This window comes from Vicugna pacos, chromosome 17, assembly GCF_048564905.1.
Source record: "Vicugna pacos chromosome 17, VicPac4, whole genome shotgun sequence".
NCBI lineage: Eukaryota > Metazoa > Chordata > Mammalia > Artiodactyla > Camelidae > Vicugna > Vicugna pacos.
Genome location: NC_133003.1, coordinates 20,892,026 through 20,913,118, shown reverse-complemented (window position 1 = coordinate 20,913,118; position 21,093 = coordinate 20,892,026). Strand labels below are relative to the sequence as shown.

Sequence of the window (21,093 nt, the reverse complement as noted above, 5' to 3'; positions counted from 1 at the left end):
GGACCCCAGTCTGCCCTTCCTACAACTGTGGGAAACACCTGCCAGCTCTCTGAGTTGGCCAGTGGATGGAGAAAATGAGACCCAAGTAAATCACTCAAACAAGGAGTCTCTGCCCGGAAAATGGCAAATTCAAGACATGGACCCGATGCCTCCCACTGACCCGCCATGCTGTCCCTCTCACGGGCACAAGGGGAGGGATTGGGCTCACCCCTGCCCTCCCCAGGGCCCTGTGAGGGTGGGGACTTGGGCCGGGGGTAAGTATCAGGACCCTCCACGCAGGGTCAGCTTCCTCATTCCCACTGACCACTTCACGTGAAGTGAGGAGCTGGGGAGAACCACGAGGGTAAGTCATCCTGGAAACCCCTCAGCCAGGCTGGGATGTCCCAGGCCTGGGGCTTGGAGAAGGAGGCAGCCGGCAGGAGGGCAGCCCTACTCCACCCTGGGAGGACAGGAGACCAAGCAGAGGCTGCACCCGCCACACTGCAGCCAGGAGACTCGGCGGGCATCCGGGGCTGTGCTGCTGCTGCTGCTGCTGTTGTTCCAGAGTCTGGCTTGAGCTGAACCCACCTCCCTGGCCACAGACATCAGCTTGAGCCAGGCCCAGGCTCGATCTCACCATCAACTAGGACGGCAAACATCCAACCAACTGGTCCCAGCAGGATGACACGTTGAGCTGGGCCAGGGTGCAGGCTGAGTGGGAGGATGCCCAGCTTTGCAGAAGAGACCAGGCTCCCAGCCCCAGATGTGGGGCAGACGGGTGGGCATGGGTACCATTCCTGTGAGTGGGTTTTTACTGGGGACACGGGTGCAGAGAAGCCAGGCTGGTTTCCAGAGCCTAAGAGGGTATTCTCTCCCCTTTGAGGATCTGGATGCCTCAAGTACATCACAGAGGGCACCTCCTCCCCAGCCCTCTACCAGGACAAGGACCTGCAAAGCCCAGGATCTCAGGTCAGCCTCCTGGAGGCCGTGTGCTTCAGGCAGGAGGCAGGTCAAGCCTATCCAGACATTAAATTCCAGGAGGACGGAGTCAGACAGGGCACCTCACACGAGGCGCACACCCCCTCCATCTCCCCAGGTGGCTCTGTGGTCCTTCCCCACATCCTGGCTTGTTCTTAGTGTAGATCAATCAGTCTTTTCGTGCTGCCTAGGGAAGGTAGAAACAGCCCCTCCAGAAGCTCTGACATCTACCATGCACTTTGTAAAGTGACTTGAGAAGGGACCAACTCCTGGGGGAGGGACAAACTGGAGATCAGAATATAATTTCCACAGATTTCACTTTCCCCGTCCCACCACTCAGATGGATCCCAGGTCCAACTCAGCAGATCCAGGTCTCACCTGCTTTTGCTTATTTCTAAGAAGAAATTTAGGAGATTTTAAAGGCACATTTCTGACCACTCCCCACCAGCTGAGAACCACTGATCATGTCTCCAGCAAAACCTCCCTCCCTAGGAGTTTCTTCCCTTTGTGAAACGGAGCTCGGATTAAAACAACAAACAAGGGAAGGTCTGGGGAGCTGAGATTGCAGGCTGGAGGGGGATGGAGACTGGGAAGGCTGGTGGGTGGCAGGGACTGTGGAGGGTAGAGCTGGGGCTGCTGGGAGCCATGCTGCGTTGGTGTGAAACTCAAGATATGAAGAGGAGACCAGCCTGATCCCCTGCTGTCCGTGCAGCTGGTGAAGCAGGGGGGTCCCTCTATGGCGGAAGGAGGTCCTGCCGTGACGGTCACCTGTGTGCCATGAGAAACCTCACTGAAGTGTGTTTCTTTCCAAGGACTGGCCACCTGAGTCCAAGGATGCGGCCTGTGCATGTGGTCCTTCAGGGCACAAAGGACACCCAAGCATCCACCTCCTCTGAGCTCACAGCACTCTTGTCAGCAGGGCGGCCAGGGTTTCCCCCAGTCTCCTTTGGGCAGGGAGGAAACTCAGGTCCAGGGCAGGGTTGGGGTGTGGCCTTGGGAGGAGGTCTTGACCAAGTCAGGGTTGATGGCAGGATCCAGAGCTCTGGCTCGTGTGTGGAGTTTCCCATGGCCCCATCTGGGGCCTCCCTCTCTCTCAGACTAGCTCCCTGGTCCCCGCTCTCTGACCCCACCACCCCCAACCCTGGCCAGCCCTGCATCTCTCCTGCAGCCCATTGCTTTTGGAGACTCAGTTCTAACTCTGGGCTTCAGTCCAACAGCACTCTGGGCACCCAAGGGCTGCTCTGGGGTCTGCTTCTGCCTTGTGTTCCCGCTCTCTTCCTTCCCTTCCTGGGCCCTCCCCTGCCCTCTGCTTGCTCAAGGCTGCGGGCAAGGTCTCAAGGATTTTTAGGCAAGTACACAGGGAAATCAGCTTCTAGCGCCTCCTGCATGTGTTGTGGGAAGTGTGGCATCACCAGTGGCCAGAACTGGCTACATAATTAGCAAATTGAAATTGCAGGACCCCTTGCTCAAATAGTATGGAGTATTTCAAGACCTCAAGAACAGAGCATTAAACCAAGTATAGGGCCTCCTGTGCACAGGGGGCCTGTGTGACTGCACTGGTGACACAGTCATGACGCTGGCCCTGCCCCTGGCCCCCCAAATACAGTCATGGCAAGAAGGGCTCCAAGGAGCTGCTTCAGGAGTTTCAGATAGTGGAGGTTTCAATAGTCTGTGAAGTACAATACTCACGACCCTGGTTTACCGGTTCACTGAAGTCTTCTGTATAAAAAAAAATAAGAGTTCTAAACACACGCTCATACAGGCACGTATCAGTGCTGACTGTTGCAACTCCCATTGTTCAGAAGGGGTGACCAGGCTCCAGCAGAACACGGGAGAAGGGGATTAGTGAGGCCTCAGAGGTGGAAGTGGCAGGGCTGGGGCTGGACTCCGAGGCCAGCGCTCTTTCCACTGCCTACACAACAGACACTGAAGCCAGTGGCCAACATCCGGCCGTAGCCCTGCCACTCGCTTGCTATTTACTTTGCGGCAAGAGGCTCCCAACCTCCCTGTGCCTCCATTTTCCTCTCTGTAAATTTGTCCTCAGAAAGTACACAGCTCATGCGGCTGGTCAAGGACATAGTACAGGTATCAATGCAGCTCATTGCTGCTGAGAGTTCCTACCAGGGCAGAATTTTCCCAAGGAACTCACAGCTGGTGAGAAGCCGACCAATGATTAGACTGCTGGACTCTAGAGCCTAAGGACCCAATGAGCACTTGGAGGCAGGTTTCTGCCCTGTTCATAGTAATAGCTGCTGTTTATGGGGCAATTTTGGGTCCTTCATTCCCAACTTCTTTCTCTGGGTTGACTCTTTTATCAGACCTCATCCTTAATCAGCCACCTGTCCCCGTGGAAGGATGGGGAAGGGAACCTCAGTCCTAAGGTTTAGGAAACACAAAGGTGCAGAGGCAGGAAAGCACAGGGAGGATTTCAGGGGGACCTGATATCTAGTCACCGTGGGTAAGTAGTGACTTTCTCCTTGTAATCACCTCCTTTTCCTCCTCTGACTTAGGCAAAGGATACAGCTTGACCAAGAGGCTACTGGGGCAACAACTGAACTGTGATGCCAGATTGCCCAGAAACCCCTCTCTCCTTCCTTCTCCAAGGTTGAGTGTGCAATCAGCACCATCTGTCCAGGCTGTCAGCTTCCGAGGTGCCCCATCCAATCTCCCAGTGACCCACAGGCCAACCAAGAACAAGAACTACACCTCCAGACACAGAGCCATTCCATGGGAGACGAGATTAGAATTAACTTCATGGTCTCTGGATTCCTCTTTCTCATTGGCTTATTCATTCTCCCAGCTGGGTTCTCTTCTCCTCCCATGCTCGCCACTTCAGGCTGGTGTCTCAGCCAGGGTCCTGGGCAGGGAGTCACTGACGTCAAGTCAGAATGGACCTCCTGAGGCTGTGGGAGCCCTGAGAGGAAGTGCCATGTCTGCTTGGAGTCACAGATTTCATAAGGTGAAAGGTCACGGCAAGCAGAGGGATCAGGTGCAGAGATGGGAGAAGAGCAGAGGCTCGGAGGGGCCTGAGAGGTTGGGATGGACGTGGTGGTGTTACAGAAAAATGTGTTACAGCTCAGTGTTACAGGTCAGTTGTGAAAGGAATCTGGATCCGGGCAAGAGACCAAGAAGCACTCGGAGAGTTGGAGAACTCAGGTTTATTACGCCAGCGGGCCCAGTGGAGTTAACACTCCAAGCTCTGGACCCCGTCTGTAGATTTACACAGGCTTTTATAGATTGTCAGTTTACACTTTGCAACATCATATGCAAATAAGGTATAACAAAAGTTGACTAATTAGGAACAAGCTTTGTAGAAGTGGACTAATCAGGAGTGAGAGAAATAACCAATCAGGAGTGAGGGAAATGGACTAATCAGGAGTGAGAGAAATAATCAATCAGGAGTGAGCTTCATGCAAATGAAGCACTACAAATGGATCAATCAAGAGTTAGCTTAGGGAATCAGCAGAATCTAATGGTAAGTTCCACTTTCCTAGAAGTAAGCTGTTTCAGAGGCAAAAAGTGAGGTATAGCCACTGGGCCTGGGAACCGGATGGTGCTGGCACGAGAGTAGTGGCCCTGCCTGGGGGTCCTGCCATTCTTCACTTTCGATGCTCTCTAATATATGTACTGAGCATCACCCTTTAGAGTGGTGCCCATGATTCATCACTGGGCTCTTCCTGGTCCAGAGGCCTATACTGAGTAACTAGTAGCTGTAGCCTTAGTGACTCTATTCGTGAGCTAATGAAATGGGTAACGAGTTTAACGATGCAGGGACCAAACAGCAGTGCTAGAAGAATCATAAGGATGGGGAGGAGCAAGGAGGCCCAACTCCAGAGGTTGTTCCATTGTGCCCAGGAATTTGCTAATTCCTAGTTTCTGCATTCAGCTCGATCTCGTAGTTGTTGGACCATATTTCTGACAATTCCTAATTGATTTACACAGAAACAGCATTTCTCATTTAGGAAGAGACAGAGTCCCCCCTTTTCGGTAGTGAGCAAGTCTAAACCCCTCCTGTTCTGTAGGACTACTGCTGCTAGGGAGTCCAACTGGTTTTGTAGAGACATTAAGGACTCAGCCACTTGTTTTGAGCCTTCAGTGACCTCAGCAGGTAAGTGCTGGTAATAGTAGGATGATGAGGCTATTCCTCCTGTACCTGTGCCTACTCCAGTTGCTATTCCCACCGAGTGAGTAGTGGTATCAGTGGGATGGCCCTTTTTGATTGAGTATGGGCCATCAGGGGTATGGGAAGCCTCTGGTTATTAGGTATTATGTCCATCTGAGGGGTAAGGAAGGCCAATGTGCTACTACCTGTCCAACTGGCTGGCAGGCACCGCTAGGTGTGTGTCCCGCATACAAAAAAGGTTCCTGGGCTCAGTGTGCACCAGGGTTTGACAGACATACAACCATAAACAGCTGTGCAGTTATGGGTTTGGGCACACTGGGCAGTGGCTAGATTTCTCGTTGAATGTGTCCCTGGGTTGTAGATGCAGTCAAGAGCTGTATGGGCCAATCATACATTAACTGACTTAGGGCTTACATCTGCGGAGTCTGGGGACTACCCAGGCTGACCATTAAACTTGATTAGATCTGAGAGACCATCAGGCTGGCTACATGGTGCAGGGGACCAGGCCGCAGGCAGAGCCAGCGATCACTTGCTAGTTGTGGGTTAGTAGTATTAATATGGTAATGGACCTCGCCTAATAAGGGACTTAACTGAGGGTTCCGGTTATAAGGCGTGGGCCTATGTCTATTTTTTCCCCCAGTCCTTACCAGGTCTATGGAAGAGCCCTGAGCGTATGGGCCGGGGATTTTGGGGGTGGAAGAAGGTCCCTGCCAAGTGCAAATCGGTGAACGGGTCCCTTTGGAACCCCCATCATTGAAACAGATATGTTAGCAACTATTTTTACAAGTACCAGGAGGGACTGAGGTTTCTTTTTTTTGTTTGTTTTAAACAGAGAGGTATGGTTCCTACAGCAGACACTGACGGACCATTAGGCTTCCTGTTGTAGAGAGATAGGGTACAGCTAGTATTAGATTCTGGCCTATGTTGCAATCCTGGAGTGCAGTGACTATCAGTCCTACAGCTAGCAATATAGCAATACTCATTACTCAAATAAAGTCGGGGCGGCAGTTCACTTTATGTCTTGATCGGTGGTGCCTCGGGCTTCTGCCGTGCGTTCACTAGCCAGCTTCTGGGTGTGGCTAGAGCAAGCTCTCTGGCAGGTGAGGCGGGTGTCTCTGGTCCTCATTTCAAGTGGCTCCTCGAGGCCCTGGTTGATTCTCCAGGCGTCCTCGTCTCGCAGTGGCGCGTCCCTCTTTACTCTGGTGTGATGAATCCACGGGGTGATACCTGCAACTTTAAGAGCTGTTGGAATGGTTAACAAAACTGGGTAGAGGCTTCTTCAAGTGGGTTCGAGGGGCTCCTTCTCCCAATCTTTTACCCAGACTTGATCTCCAGGCTCATATGGGTTTAACATTGTTCCCCGTGAGACTGGGATCCTGTCAGTTACCCACCTATGGACTTTCTGCATAGTTTTTTCGAGGCCCTGCATTTGCTTATGAAGTTCTAAGCTTCCCACGTCTCTAAGTTTTTCTCCCAGTATCATTAGGGGAGGGGGTTTCCCATGTAGGATTTCAAAAGGGGAGGATCCCATCTTGGACCAAGGGGCATAGAGTACCCACTGGAGAGCCATGGGAGGGGTGTCGGTCCAAGGTAGTTGAGTCTCTCAACTGAGCTTTGTTATATCCTGTTTTAGGGTCCGGCGCATGCGCTCTATCCTGCCTGAACTCTGGGGCCTGTAGGCCTCATGTACATTCCGGCGGACGTTTAGTGTTTTTGCCACTTGTTGTACTATTTCCACCATGAATGCGGGTCCATTGTCTGACCCTACGGTTAATGGCAACCCGAATCTGGGAATAATGTCTGTGAGTAAGCCCTTTATTACTTCTCTTGTTTCCTCAGTCCGTGTTGGGTCTGCTTCTACCCATCCTGAAAAGGTGCAGATAACAGCCAGCAAGTAGTTGTATCCGCTGCTGGGCCCCATTTCTGAGAAACCCATTTCCATATCTTTAAAAGGAGCCTGGCCACACCACTGGATTTCTCTTGGTCCAGCTGACCCCTGGTGTGCATTGTTTGAGCACATACGGGGCAGCACTGTGAGACTGAGGCACAGAGGGATGGAAGCCGAGGGATCAGTCAGTACCGTTCCAGCAGGGCCTCTAAGGCATTCTTTCCCAGATGGGTGAGCTCATGTTGCTGAAGGACCACCTGGTGGGCTAATCGTTCAGGTATATACATCCGTTTGTCAGGCATCACCCACCATCCTTCCTTTCCGCTGGCTCCTCTAGTTTTGGCCCGTGAGTTTTCCTCTTGGCTGTATGCTGCAGATGTTGGCAGCAGTTTGGGTGCCAGTCGAACCTTTGAGATGGCCCCAAGATCTCTGGCATGGCATGATCGACTTGCCGCTCTTTGCGTAGCCTGATCTGCTAGTTGGTTTCTTCTGTTTATGGGGTCATTTCCTCTTTTGGTGTCCTTTACAGCGGATGAATGACATCTCTGTGGGCTCCCAAATTGTCTCCCATAGATGCCCATGGGGGGCTTGTCTGGCTTTTGGATTATGGTGATCTTAGACGTGTTGGTTGGTTTCTTTGGCCCGGCTCGCAACCCATGTAGGAGGGCTCTCGGATATGTCCGCAGAGCCTCCCGTTCGGCTTGGGAGTTAGAGTTCCATTCTGGTCTTGCGTCTGGGGCTGCGTTCCAGGCCCATTCCTCCGCATCCAGAGTTCCCTCTGGGGCCTGCTCTTGTAGCCATTTTCTAGTTTCTGTTATGATCTGCTTTCTTTCTTTAGTATTGAAGAGTGTCAGGAGCAGCTGCTGAACGTCATCCCAAGTCAGCTGGTGGGTCTGGAAGATGAACTCTAGGAGGTCAATCATGGCCTGGGGTTTTTCTGAATGTGGCGGAGTGTGGTGTCGCCAGTTCAGGAGATCCGTTGTACTGACAGGCTGGTAGTACAGGATGGAGTGGCTGGGCTGCACGGAGCCATCATCATTAACTTGTTGGGGTCCCTGTGTCGCCCAGAGAGGCATCCGGAGGGTAGCCACTGGCTGGGCGGCCTGCAGGGCCGAATGGAGTTTCCACCCCTTGGGCTCCCGGCCCAGAGCCCAGGGCCACCGTGGTGGTACAGGCGGCGGTGGACCGTCTGGAGAGGCAGCTGTGGTGGAGCCGCAGAAGCAGGAGGAACATATGGCAGCGGTAGCATTGGCAGTCCTTCAGGGTTCCCACGAAGGACTGGCCTCGTTGTGTCCTTCCTTTTCATCTTTAACGTCGGGACCACGAGGATCTTATATTGTCCTTGATCATTCACATAGACCTGGACCCATGGAGGCAAGGTTTGGGTGATCGTTAGCCAAGAGTCAATATATGGGATTTGGTCGCGGTGCCCTGGGGGCGTGGTGATTATCCAGTATATGGCCCCGCCAGCTGGCAGGTCGAGTGTGCCTTCCGGGGGCCATCCCATCCAAAGGCGGGCCACTCTGACTCCCACAACATGCACAATTTTTCTGGTGTCATTTTAATTCTATAGTTTCCTGAGAAACTCTTTTTGAAATTTTTAATCATGCAGTCCAGAACTGTCAGCTTTGATTTTGAGGCTCCCATTATTATTAGTTGACAGACTTTATGGCCTATAGGTGTGGGTCTGCTCCTGGCACCGAGGACTGTGACCCCAGTATCTCTGTTTTTTCCACCCCTCAAAACTGTGGAGTTCTCAAAAACCTCGCTGCCTCACTGGGCCGAATACCTATCTGCTTGGCTGCAAGTGCTGCCAGTGAGTCAGGGTTCCACGTTAGGCAAGTAACCCTGAGACTCCCCAGGGCCTGGATGAGCTCTGGGGGGGTCCCTGCATAAAGTGTTTTCTATAGCCTGAATTGACAAAATATGAGGCCAGGATGGCTGGCTGGTGGCAGAATAAATGGACCAAAAAGGAGGACCTCAAAGGAGGGTTCCAGCCAGTCCTGGGGTGGGTCCCTCTAGCTCAGGTCTTGTGGTCTTAATTTTAGACAGAAAGGTAGTATTGAGCCTGGTTTATTAACTGCGACAGGATATTCTGGGGGACTGGTGACAAGGTCGTGTCTGAAACTTTTAAAAATAATCTCGTCTTAGTTCCCGAGGGCACAGGGGTCATTTACTCATAGGCTGTTCTACGTCACTTTCCCTCCCTGTGTAGCCACCCCGTGCCAGTGTCGCAAACGAGACAAAGGGAGGGTTTTTGCTGAGTCCGCCTGGCCGCTCCCCTCATGGGGACGAAGGTGCCTCTTAGCTTTGGCGGGTCAGTATAAGCCGCTGACTCCGATCGATACACCGAGGGGCGGATACCACCACGAGCCATATGAGGTCACCATGGAACTGCAGGTTGGGACTCACTCGAACTCCGCAGCAGAATGCCATGGAGCTACAAACTCGAACCTGATTGCATGTTTTTCAGGCCGCACACACATTCTCTCTCTCTCTCTCTCACACACACACACACACACACACACAAACACAGATTACTTGCACATTTCCCTCCCTATCACCGGGGTGTCCCTAATCTAACCTAATCTAACCTGATCTCCCTGCCCAGAGTACCATCACACGGGGAGCATAACCTGATCTCCCTATTCAGAATACCATCAGATGGGTAGCCTGGAGGAGGTGATCAGTCTCCTCTTTTGTTCACTTTTACAGAATCTGAATACCCTACCTAAATATGGATGTTTCCCAGGGCTCCTACCTTGCTCGGTCGTGTTGTTTGGTGAGTTGGTCTGTCCCTCTAGTGAGTCCCATTGGGGCACAGCCATCCAGAGGACTGGATCACCTCTGCAAAGGAGGACCCGTGATACTGTTGGGTGGTGCGCCTCCTCGTTTGCTTTCAGAGTTCCCGAACTCCAGGCGGTTGCTCCGCCACCGCGGCCACTCAATGGGCTGGCATGGTTGGAATCTTGCTGGGGCCTCCAGAAATGTTGCAGGAAAAGTGTTACAGCTCGGTGTTACATCTCAGTTGTGACAGCAACCTGGATCTGGGCAAGAGACCAAACAGCACACGAGAGTTGGAGAACTCAGGTTTATCACACCAGTGGGCCCAAAGGAGTTAACGCTCCAAGCTCTGGACCCCGTCTGTAGGTTTACACAGGCTTTTATAGGCTGCCAGTTTACACTTTGCAACATCATATGCGAATACGGTATAACAAAAGTTGACTAATTAGGAACAAGCTTTGTAGAAATGGACCAATCAGGAGGGAGAGAAAGAACCAATCAGTATTGAGCTCCATGCAAATGAAGTACTACAAATGGACCAATCAGGAGTTAGCCTTCAGAACCAATAACATTTTAGGAGTAAGTTAACTTTTCTAGAAGCAAGCCATTTCAGAGGCAAAAAGTGAGATACAGCCGCTGGGCCGGGGAAACTGATGGTGCTGGGAGGAGAGTAGTGGCCCTGCCTGGGGGTCCTGCCTTTCTTTTTTATGGGGCTTTCAACCTCAGTGGCTCGACCTGAGTGTACAGGACTGCAAGTAAGGAGGATGGGGAGCATCAAGATCCAAATCCTGATGCTAGGCAGGGTCTGTAGGCTTCTGAAGAAAGAGAGTGAAATGGCCAAATTAGTGATTCGGTGGAGCCTCCAGACACAGTGTGAAGGGAAGATTGATTTCCGGGAGAGCCTGGAACCAGAGACGGTGGAGTCTGGAGGTTTGGCTACACTTCAGAGTTCAGGGGGTGGTGGTAGGACAGGACAGGGCAGGGGTGGGCAGAGGGACAGGGAGTGTCCTCAGAGGAAGGAGGAGCAGGTGGGGGCTACCAGACTTTCAGTTCAGGGCTCCCGTGGGGGCTCCCAGCCAACAGCCCCAGACAGCCCCGTGTGGACAACCAGGGGTGTTCATGGTTTTCTTGACTCAGAGATACAAACTACTGATGTGTGTCCCTGATAACTGGTATCTGGAGAAGGGATGTGCCCAGGAATGTGTGAGGACTGGGAGGACAAGCTGTCCAGTTGCACCTGTGCAAGCGCTGCATATTAACAAAAGGATCCAGGGACGAGATGGAGCAGGAGCAGCCAGGGAGGTGGGAGGGGACCCAGGAGAGTGACACCAGGGGAGAAAGAGAAGAGGGGATGTTTCAGGAGGACACAGGGATCCCTGGTACTTGTGAAAGTACAAACAATGCTTGAGTGTGACTTGAATTCAGTGAAGCCTGGCCAGCCTTTAGTGACCTTGAGTGTGAGACAGAATAATGAACTGGAGTCATGGTGGAGATGACCCTTCCTCATGCTTTGTTGAGTAGGGGTCAGGGGAATAGGCCATGTCTGGTGGGGCCCTGGAGATGAGAAATTGTTGACGGAGAATGCAGTGGAGAAGAATCCAAGAGAGCAGATAGGTGGAACCAAGCCCCTCACAGGCTGAGGGTTGGGTCCAGAGAATAGGAGAATGTGGAATGATTGCCTAGACACCAGCTAGGTGGATAAGACTCTTGGTGGGGTTGATGATGTCATCTGTTCATGAAGTGTTAACTGAGTACCTACTGGGTTCAGGAATTGCCTAGAGCTGGAGGTTGTGTGGTAAATACACTCCTTCAGCCTGATTCTGAGGAGGTCACAGTAAGGAGACAAAGAGGGTGTCAGACAGTGCCTGGTCCCTCCTTCAAGGAGAATGGGGTGAGGCTGGGGGCACTGGCAGATGCCTCCCAAGGACCTGAACAGGTGGGTCCGGAGGAAGGCTTGCAGCCTCTGTGGTGAGACTGGATGGTTATGGTTCAGGGCTTTCTGGAGGACTCAACCCTCTGGAGAAACACTGCCCATAACACACCCCATGGGGCCCAGGAGAGGCCAAGAATTTTCAGGGAGTTGGAGAAACCATTTCTTCACCTTCCACAGGGGGCAGACCTCACCCACAGCCAGCAATCCCCTGAGGCAAGAGCGGGGCCTGAGGCAACTCCAGCTCACACCCTGGCCTGGGACAGGGATGGGGCAGGTGGGGAAGGCTCCTGCTTGAGCAATTGCATCAGGCCCAGGCTGAGCATAAAGGAGGGTCCTGTGGGCTGGGACGAGGCAGACTCGGGGACCATGGAGACCCAGAGGGCCAGCCTCTCCCTGGGCCGCTGGTCACTGTGGCTACTGCTGCTGGGACTAGCGGTGCCTTGGGCCAGCGCCCAGGCCCTGAGCTATAGGGAGGCGGTGCTTCGAGCTGTGGATCGCCTCAATGAGCAGTCCTCAGACCCCAATCTCTACCGCCTCCTGGAGCTGGACCTGCCGCCCAAGGCTGTGAGTCGGGGAGGGTCTGGGGAGGGAGGCGTCTCCCGCCAGGCTTGGCCACACTGTCCCTCCCTTTGCTCGCGCTGTACCTCCTGTCAGGAAGGCACCTCTCCCTCTAAGTGGGATCCCACCTCTCACAGAAATCCTCCCAGAGCTGGGTCCCCTCCCGTTGTGAGAGCCTTCTGCCTGGCATCTCTGCTGTGGGAACAGAGCCCTGACAGCCCGCTCAGGCTCCAGGGCCTCCTGGGGGCTCCAGGGATATGCTGGGGTCACTGGCTCTGGGATGTGACTTCCCTACTTCCAGTCCCCTGTGCACCCCATTGTCTCCCCACCAGGGAAGGGCTGTGCTCAGCCTAGGGGTTCCAGTGACTAGGTCTTTCCCTGCAGGTGTCCCCTGACTTCCCTCAGCCCCTCCAAGGGGAGCTGCCCCTCAGGAGAGCGGGTCTGAGGTCCCCTCCTGTTCCCTGTGCACCCGGGAGCTCAGGATCAGGCATATGGGAGGGGCTGTCAAGGGGGCCGTCCTGCTGGGGGGCAGGGAGACAGGTCATACAAGGAAGGATGAGCCTGAGCCAGTCTCCCCACTTTGATCCTTGAGCAGGACGAGGACCCAGACGCCCCGAAGCCTGTGAGCTTCACGGTGAAGGAGACCGTGTGTCCCAGGAGGACACAGCTGCCACAGGAGCAGTGTGCCTTCAAGGAGAATGGGGTGAGGCTGGGGGCTTAGGGCGCTGGTGGGTTCCTCCCAAGGACCCGAACAGGAGGCTTGGGGCAGGTGGTGGTTAGCAGCCCCTGGGGTGAGGCTGGGTGTTTATGGCTCAGGGGTTCCAGTGTGACCTGGAGTCTCCCCTTCCAGGTGGTGAAACAGTGTTTGGGGACAGTCAACCTGTACCAGCTCAGGGACAACTTCGATATAACATGTAATGAGGTGAGTGACCCCTTCTGGGCTTCAGAGGCTGCTGGTGGAGATGGTGTGTGGAACAGCCTTTGGGCCAATTCCCCTCTGTGCCATCCCTGTAGCCGCAGGAAAGCCCTCCTCCCCTGGCTCCCCCTCACCCGATCCCCAGGTCTCCAGGCCGGGCTCTGCAATCCCTTAGAGCAGTGGTTCTCTCAGTGGGCTCCCCACTTGGGAACTAGAGAAAAAGGCTGATTCTCAGGCCTGACCAGACCTACGGAATCACTGTGTGAGGTGGAGCCCAGTAATTTCTATTTTAAGAGCCCTTCTGGGGGTTTTCTGAGTGTGCTGAAGCTTGAGAGGCAGTGACTAGAGACAGGACCTTTCTGCCCCCGCTCCCGTCCAACTTTTCTGAGATGGGTTTGTGCCCCTGGGAAGCCCCCTGTCATCTCTGGACCTTGGTCCTCAACTGTCTGTGGCTGTAATGATTCAACCACGTGCTCCAAAGGTCACAGCCAGAGAAGTGGTGCTCTTGACCTCCTGGGTGGACCATGGAAAATCGCAGTGCAGGTTGGGAAGGACCTTATGTTGATCTTGGTTCATTAATAAAAACAAACCTCTTTACACTTGGTTCACAGCTCCAGAGTGTCAAGGTCATTAACCTTCTATGGAGACCACCACCACGGCGGCAGAGACCTCCTAGACTGATTTATGTATAGTTCAGAGATTGGGTTGATTATCAGATTATCAGCATATCAAGGATTTTTCTTTAATCTTGAGGTAGCGAAGATCCTAAAGATCAGCTTGTTTCCTCTCAGGCTTTGGGGCTGTGAAAAATAAATTCTTCTGAAAACAGCTTCATCAGGTTGCTCCCACTTACTGTGACCAAGTCCTTAATTCTGGGAGGCTGAGTGTGTGGGCGGGTGTGTGTGCACATGAGCATGTGTGTGTGTGTCTGTGTGTGCTCACTTCTCTGTGAACACAGAGATGGGTGTGGCAACTGTTCCTTCCAGGAGGGCGGGGGGAGGCAGCAGGGCCGGGAGGGGCAGGACACGGCTCCATTCTCAGGAACCCCCATGCCCTTCACACTCCCCCACTCTGCTCCTCCTACACCCAGTAGGGGCTTAAGGAGACCTAGTGTGTGTGCAGTGCTGCTGGGGATGCTATTCCTGCTGGTATGGAGGTGACAGTCCTGGAGGACCAGGCCTCTTGTTAATCACTCAAGGAGACGCAGTTCGGTCTCCTGCTGGTGGGCTCTAGGGTCAGCCTGCAGGTACAGTGCCCAGATTGTTCCACTTCCCTCACAATCTGAAATCTGCAAGAGCTCCCCCACCCCGGTGCTGGCCTTTGCTCTGGGCATTGAGACACATCAGTCTTCTGTGGGGTCTCAGATTTCAGGTGTGGGCTTGTGTTCAGGGATCCAATGGTACCACAATTGGCACCATTAGAAGCAAGCCTCCTGCTCATCGGGGTGAAGGGCTCTGCCTGAGTGAGAGACACACACAGTGACACACAGGCCACATGTGTGTTTGCCTGGGGGTTTCAGACACTGTCCCGGTCCTGCCCACTCCCCACTCTGTAGCTGACCTTTGCTGGGGGGCAGACTGGAATCACGGGGGAGGCGGCAGTCCCGGGAGCAGCCTCAACCAACCATTGCTGGGACTTTTCCCTCAATGGTGGAAAAGTCTCTTCTGTTCCTCACTCCTTGGGGGGCCCACTCCCAGATGTGGCCCCCCTCCCTGAGGTCCCCAGCTGGGTGGAACCCCTGTCCCCACTTCAATGACCTGTCCATTGACTTGTCTTCTTCTGACTTCGGGTCCTTCTCTGTCTCATTTCTCTACTCTGCTGCTGGTGCTTTGAAGGATTTGCCTCCCAGAGCACCTGCTTCCTCTTGAGTGCTGGCCTCAACTCTGCTTCGGGGCCAAACTGCACCAACACACAGAGCCCCGTGTGTCAGAGGGACAGCGGGCGGGACCGCGCAGAGCACGTGCTCTGTAATCTGTCAGGCTCGTCTGTTCTTGGGGAGCAGGTGGGGCTGATTTCAGGCAGGTTAGAGGAACCCATGCTTCTCACTCTATGTCACCCCAGGTTGAGGCAGGAAACCTCACAGAGGAAACCCAGGGACTGTGTCGTGTCTCTGCCACAGCGTACAAGACTGCAAGAGCTACTTGTTAAAATTTCAGGATTTTCCAAGCTGGTCACTAAATTCTTGGTAGCTTGAAATCAGCCTTGGTGGGAGAATTTACAGCATGGAAATGAGCAAATGCTACATGCCAAGCCCATCACAGCTGGTCCATCACTGTCCAACCTGGGAGAGGGTTCACTCATCAGGATGATATGGGCTGTGCTGATGTCATCTGTTTGCAGTTGTCTCCCAGGATTGCTGATCCTGCTTCAGGAGGGTGGGACATGGATGCTGATGGCTCTCAGGTGCCGTATTCCACAGCTTCACAGCCTCCCGAGGAGAAGCCAGGGGGTTTTGTCCCCTCTGCCCCCATTCTGTGGCTGGTGACTGACTATGAGGGGACATCAGAGCCCAGCCCCTGCCTCAGTCACTCCTAAAGCAGGGGTGCAATTCTGGTTCCTGGGCTTTTCTAGGTGAGGCTGAAGCTGGGCTCAGGGGAGCACCTATCTGCTCAGCTCTTTCCTCTGCCCAATCCTGCTCTCCTCCCCCTCCTGCTGACCACACCCCTCAATGAATCACATGACTCTGAATTCCCAGCTCAGGCCCTGCTTCTAGAGAACCGGCCTAGGATGGCGGTGGAGCTGTGTGGAGCCTGGTCAAGTCATCCCAGGTGGTTCAGGTGTGGGGATTGACGTGGAGCTGCGAGAGAGGAGGGGCGGAGATGTGCAGGGTAGGGGTGCGGGAGAGGAGTTGGGGCGGGGCAGCGCTGGCAGCCAAGGGGCCCTGAGGAGTTTACAAAGTGCTCAGAGTAGCACAGGAGGCCAAGAGCCCAGGGCGATGACTCCTAGTGGTTTCCCGGTGTTTGTGCAGATGTGGAGGCCACGGACCTCAGTGGGGGCGGCCTCAGAGATTTGGGGGCACAGAAGCCCCACGCAGTGAGGGCAGGAGAAGCAAGAGGTAAGGAAGAGGGGAGGCCATGAGTGGGGACACATAGGGGCTTCTCCTTCCCCCAGACCCCCGCTGTGCCAGAGAGGGACACTGGGCTGTTATCAGGCAAGGTCCTTGTTGATGTGGCCCTTGACCCCCACTTCTGAGGTCTCTGGAGTCATTTTCGGGTCCCCTATATGTGACAGGGCACTTCACATTGTCATGAATAGGGCAGAGAAAGAGAATGCTGAGGAGTATGGACATCTGAAAGCCATTGCTCCTCTGCCTGTGTGGCCCTAGGCAGAAGAAGAGATCTTTCTAGGCCTCTGTCTATCTGTAATTGGGACCCACGTAGCCTAATTTGAGGGGCTGGTCAATGGCTTAGCTCGAGAAACAAGGTCAAGTACAACATAGCGGTTGAATCTGAGGCGGAGGCTGATAGAGTCTAGGAGACCATAGTTAGTCTGGGTCCATCTCAGGGCACAGACCCGGCTCGTGTTTCGGAGCAGGGACCCAGAGAGACACTTGGAATCCCCATCAGAGCAGCAGGAGGGAAATACATGTCATTCTGTCCTGAGCGAGCAGAACTGGCCCGTCTGCACGAGCCTTTTCCGTCTGGTCCTTACTAGTCAGCAGCTGACACAGTGGGGGGCCTCCAGGCTGCTCTGCTCCGAATGAGGGATGCCCATGCCAGTCACATGCCAAGAGTCCTGTTCCCCAGCCCCATGGACTCTCTAGCTTCAGCCTGAGAGTGGGGGTTCCCTGTGTCCCATTCGCACCCCCTGTTCTCCTGTGTGTCACTCTGCCCCTGTGCCTACCCAGCCAGAGCAGCGAAGGATGCTGACAGGGGAGACAGGAGTACACTGGGACTTTCAGGGCCCTGGCACTTCTATCTTCCTGGGCCTCTTCATTCACAAAATACTCTTAAAACTTGCAATATACAACTGCATTCATATAAACATGAATACAATCAAAGCTGCTTTTAATCTTATGTATCCATCAATATGTCAGTGTTTTCATCTGTGATTTTAAACAATTAAAAGTAAAACTTTCTGTGGATCCCTAGATGTCTCAGGGGCTAGGAACGCTGCCTAGTGTGCTGACCGATAAGTGGGTCCTGGCAGGTGACGATCCTGTAGGCGCCCAGACATGCCTGCAGACACTAAATGCCTTCTGCTGTCTTTTCAAGGATGACTTAACCTCGTGATTCTCTTTCAGCTCCTAGTTTCAGCTGAAGTGGTCCATGGGAAAGAGGAAGCTGACTCTGAGCAGAGGGTCCTAACACTCACCCTCAACCCAAATCCCTGCCTTCACAGCACCGTGCCTGCCATCTCAGGTCCCTGCAGAGGGCAGGGGTTAGGGGATGAATCCTTCCCCTTGTCCCTGTGAGAGGGACAGGTGGTGGGTCATTAAGGGAATGACGTAGCCCATGGGTCTCATTTTCCTCATCAACTGGACAGTCAGAGAGCTGTCTGATATTCCCCAATATTTGGGGCACTATTTCGGACAGTGGTCCACTTCCATTTCCTTGGTGTCTCATGGATAGGTAGGATGTCTGGGGAGAGAAAAGGGCTGATGTCCATGGAGGATCATGGCTTACTCCCTGAGTTTATCGGGGTAATGGGTGCATTAGGGTTCCTCAAGAACCAGATGTGGAGTCAGGGGCTAACCTGCCTGGGCACTAGGGCTGTGCGGTCTTTCCTGAGAAGACCTCTGCTCTGACAGGCTGTGAGGACAAACCAGGGAAGTCAGATGCTGGAGGCAAGGACAGCACACCCCCATCCAGGGAGTTGCAGTCTGAAGTCCTGAAAGGGGACACTCCATGGACCCAGGGAAGGATGTGGAAGGGGAGTTTAGTCCAAAGTCTGAAGAAACGCAAAGGTGCAGAGGCAGGAGAGCAGAGCGAAGATTTCAGGGGGACCTGACACCCAGTAACCGTGGGTATTGCTAGCTATTTTCTACTGTTATCACCTTCTTTTCCAACTCTGACTTGGGAAAATGATACAGCTTGACGAAGAAGCCACTGGGGCAACACCTGGACTGTGACACCAGGTTGCCCAGAAGCCCCTCTCTCCTTCCTTCTCCAAGGCTGAGTGTGCAACCAGTGCATCTCTAGAGGCTGTCACCTTCTGAGGTGCCCCATCCAATTGCCCTGAGTCCCATAAATCAAAGAATGCCAAGACGTGACTCAGGCTTTCGATCACAGGGCCATTCCATGGGAGACTGAATTAGAATTGGCATCATGGTCTCTAGGCCGCTCTAACATATCGGCTCATTCATTTTCCCAGCTGGCCCCCCTCCTCCTCCCACACCAGCCACTCCATCCTGGTGTCTCAACCTGAGCCCTGGAGAGGGAGTACCTTGGGGACAAGTCAGAAGAGACTTTGTGAGGCTGTGGGAGCAGAGATGGGGAGTTTCTATTTCTCTGGTTGGATTTCAGCCTCGTTCTCAGGAGGTCACAGTGAGGAGGCAGAGAGGGTGTAGGACACAGCCTGGTCCCTCCGTCTCCTGGAGGACTCAACTTTCTGGAGCAACCCTGCCCATGAAAGTCCCCATGGGGCCCAGGAGAGGCCAAGATGTTGTCAGGGAGATGGAGAAACCATTTCTTCACCTTGCACAGGGGGCAGACCTCACCCACTGCCAGCAATCCCCTGAGGCAAGAGCGGGGCCTGAGGCAACTCCAGCTCACACCCTGGCCGGGGGCAGGGATGGGGCAGGTGGGGAAGGATCCTGCTTGAGGAATTGCATCAGGCCCAGGCTGAGCATAAAGGAGGGTCCTGTGGGCTGGGACGAGGCTGACTCGGGGACCATGGAGACCCAGAGGGCCAGCCTCTCCCTGCGCTGCTGGTCACTGTGGCTACTGCTGCTGGGACTAGCGGTGCCTTGGGCCAGCGCCCAGGCCCTGAGCTATAGGGAGGCGGTGCTTCGAGCTGTGGATCGCCTCAATGAGCAGTCCTCAGACCCCAATCTCTACCGCCTCCTGGAGCTGGACCTGCCGCCCAAGGCTGTGAGTCGGGGAGGGGCTGGGGAGGGAGGCGTCTCCCGCCAGGCTTGGCCACACTGTCCCTCCCTTTGCTCGCGCTGTACCTCCTGTCAGGAAGGCACCTCTCCCTCTAAGTGGGATCCCACCTCTCACAGAAATCCTCCTAGAGCTGGGTCCCCTCCCGTTCTGAGAGCCTTCTGCCTGGCATCTCTGCTGTGGGAACAGAGCCCTGACAGCTCGCTCAGGCTCCAGGGCCTCCTGGGGGCTCCAGGGATACAGTTGGGTCACTGGCTCTTGGGTGTGACTTCCCTGCTTCCAGTCCCCTGTGCACCCCATTGTCTCCCAATTAGGGAAGGGCTGTGCTCAGCCTGGATGTTCCAGTGACAAGGTCTTCCCCTGCAGGTGTCCCCTGACTTCCCTCACTCGTCTAAGGGGGAGCTGCCCCTCAGGAGAGCGGGTCTGAGGTCCCCTCCTGCTCCCTGTGTCCCTTGGAGCCCAGGACCAGGCTGTGTCCTCCTCCCTTCTGCACCCAGCCCGCAGTCCAGGGCCAGGCACATGGGAGGGGTTGTCAAGGGGGCTGTCCTGCTGGGGGCAGGGAGATAGGTCATCAAGGAAGTATGAGCCTGAGCCAGTCTCCCCACTTTGATCCTTGAGCAGGACCAGGACCCAGATGCCCCAAAGCCTGTGAGCTTCACGGTGAAGGAGACCGTGTGTCCCAGGAGGACACAGCAGCCACCGGAGCAGTGTGCCTTCAAGAAGAATGGGGTGAGGCTGGGGGCACTGGCGGATGCCTCCCAAGGACCTGAACAGGAGGGTCCAAATGAAGCCTTGCAGCCCCTGGGGTGAGGCTGGGTGGTTGTGGTTCAGGGCTTCCAGTCTGACCTGGAGTCTCCCCTTCTAGCTGGTGAAACAGTGTGTGGGGACAGTCACTCTGGACCAGTCCAAGGACCAACAGGACATCACCTGTGATAAGGTTAATGACTCCTTCTGGGCTGTAGGGGCTGCTTGTAGGAGTGGGGTGTGGAACATCTTTTGGACCAATTCCCTTCTGTGCCATCACTTTAAGGGGGGAAATTCCTCCTCCCCTGGCTCCCCCTCACCAGAGCCCCAGGTCTCCAGGCTGGGCTCTGGTATCCCTTATAGCAGTGGTTCTCTCAGTGTCCTCCCCACTTGGAAACTAGAGAAAACGGCTGATTCTCTGGCCCCAGTGAGATCTACCCAATTAGTTGGAGGTGGGTGCCAGCAATTCTTATTTTAAGGCTTCCTGGGCATCCTGACTACTTGAACGACACTGACTAGAGTAATGGACTTTCTGCCCCTGCTCCCATCCAGCTTTGCTGGGATGGGCTTGTGCCCCTGGGAAGGCCCTTATCATCTCTGGAACCAGTGTCCTCATCTGTGCGTGGGTGAGGTGATATGCTCCTAATGTCACAGGCAGAGGTGAACTGGGGACCCAAGTTTCCTGGAGTCCACCTGGAAAGTGGTTCAGTGTAGAGAGAAGGGCCTTGTGATTGTGGCCCAGTTAGTACAAGAAAACTTTCTTTTGATCCACAGGCCCGGAGATCTCGCCCGCTACCCTTTCTATCGCCGAGGATACCACGGCAGAGTTTCCCTCCGCCAAATTTCCGTCCTCCACGGTTCCCTCCACCAAATTTCCCTCCTCCTCGGTTTCCTCCGCCAAATTTCCCTCCTCCTCGGTTTCCTCCGCCAGATTTCCCTCCTCCTCGGTTTCCTCCGCCAGATTTCCCTCCTCCTCGGTTTCCTCCGCCAAATTTCCCTCCTCCTCGGTTTCCTCCGCCAAATTTCCCTCCGCCAAATTTCCCTCCTCCTGAGTTTCCTCCACCAAATTTCCCTCCGCCAAATTTCCCTCCACCAAATTTCCCTCCTCCTGAGTTTCCTCTGCAAAATTTCCCCCCACCCATCTAA

General features: G+C 54.3%; 2 protein-coding genes across 2 annotated transcripts; both read left to right on the top strand.

The window, feature by feature from the left end:
* Positions 1-12,039: 12,039 nt before the first annotated feature.
* On the top strand, positions 12,040-13,851 carry LOC140686746 (antibacterial peptide PMAP-23-like). The gene is made up of 4 exons (XM_072941198.1): positions 12,040-12,249; positions 12,839-12,946; positions 13,094-13,165; positions 13,771-13,851. The coding sequence occupies exons 1-4, from the start codon at positions 12,052-12,054 to the stop codon at positions 13,849-13,851; spliced, it is 459 nt and encodes a 152-aa protein (XP_072797299.1). The 5' UTR covers positions 12,040-12,051.
* Positions 13,852-18,993: 5,142 nt separating this feature from the next.
* LOC116283984 (protegrin-2-like) lies at positions 18,994-21,093 on the top strand. The gene is made up of 4 exons (XM_072940866.1): positions 18,994-19,191; positions 19,825-19,932; positions 20,069-20,140; positions 20,722-21,093. The coding sequence occupies exons 1-4, from the start codon at positions 18,994-18,996 to the stop codon at positions 21,091-21,093; spliced, it is 750 nt and encodes a 249-aa protein (XP_072796967.1).

Coding starts and splice junctions, on each gene's coding strand:
- LOC140686746 (XM_072941198.1), top strand. CDS start 12,052: ATGGAGACCCAGAGGGCCAGCCTCTCCCTGGGCCGCTGGTCACTGTGG. Junction 12,947..13,093: donor GTGCCTTCAAGGAGAATGGG/GTGAGGCTGGGG, acceptor CTCCCCTTCCAG/GTGGTGAAACAGTGTTTGGG. Junction 13,166..13,770: donor TCGATATAACATGTAATGAG/GTGAGTGACCCC, acceptor CTTGGTTCACAG/CTCCAGAGTGTCAAGGTCAT.
- LOC116283984 (XM_072940866.1), top strand. CDS start 18,994: ATGGAGACCCAGAGGGCCAGCCTCTCCCTGCGCTGCTGGTCACTGTGG. Junction 19,933..20,068: donor GTGCCTTCAAGAAGAATGGG/GTGAGGCTGGGG, acceptor CTCCCCTTCTAG/CTGGTGAAACAGTGTGTGGG. Junction 20,141..20,721: donor AGGACATCACCTGTGATAAG/GTTAATGACTCC, acceptor TTTGATCCACAG/GCCCGGAGATCTCGCCCGCT.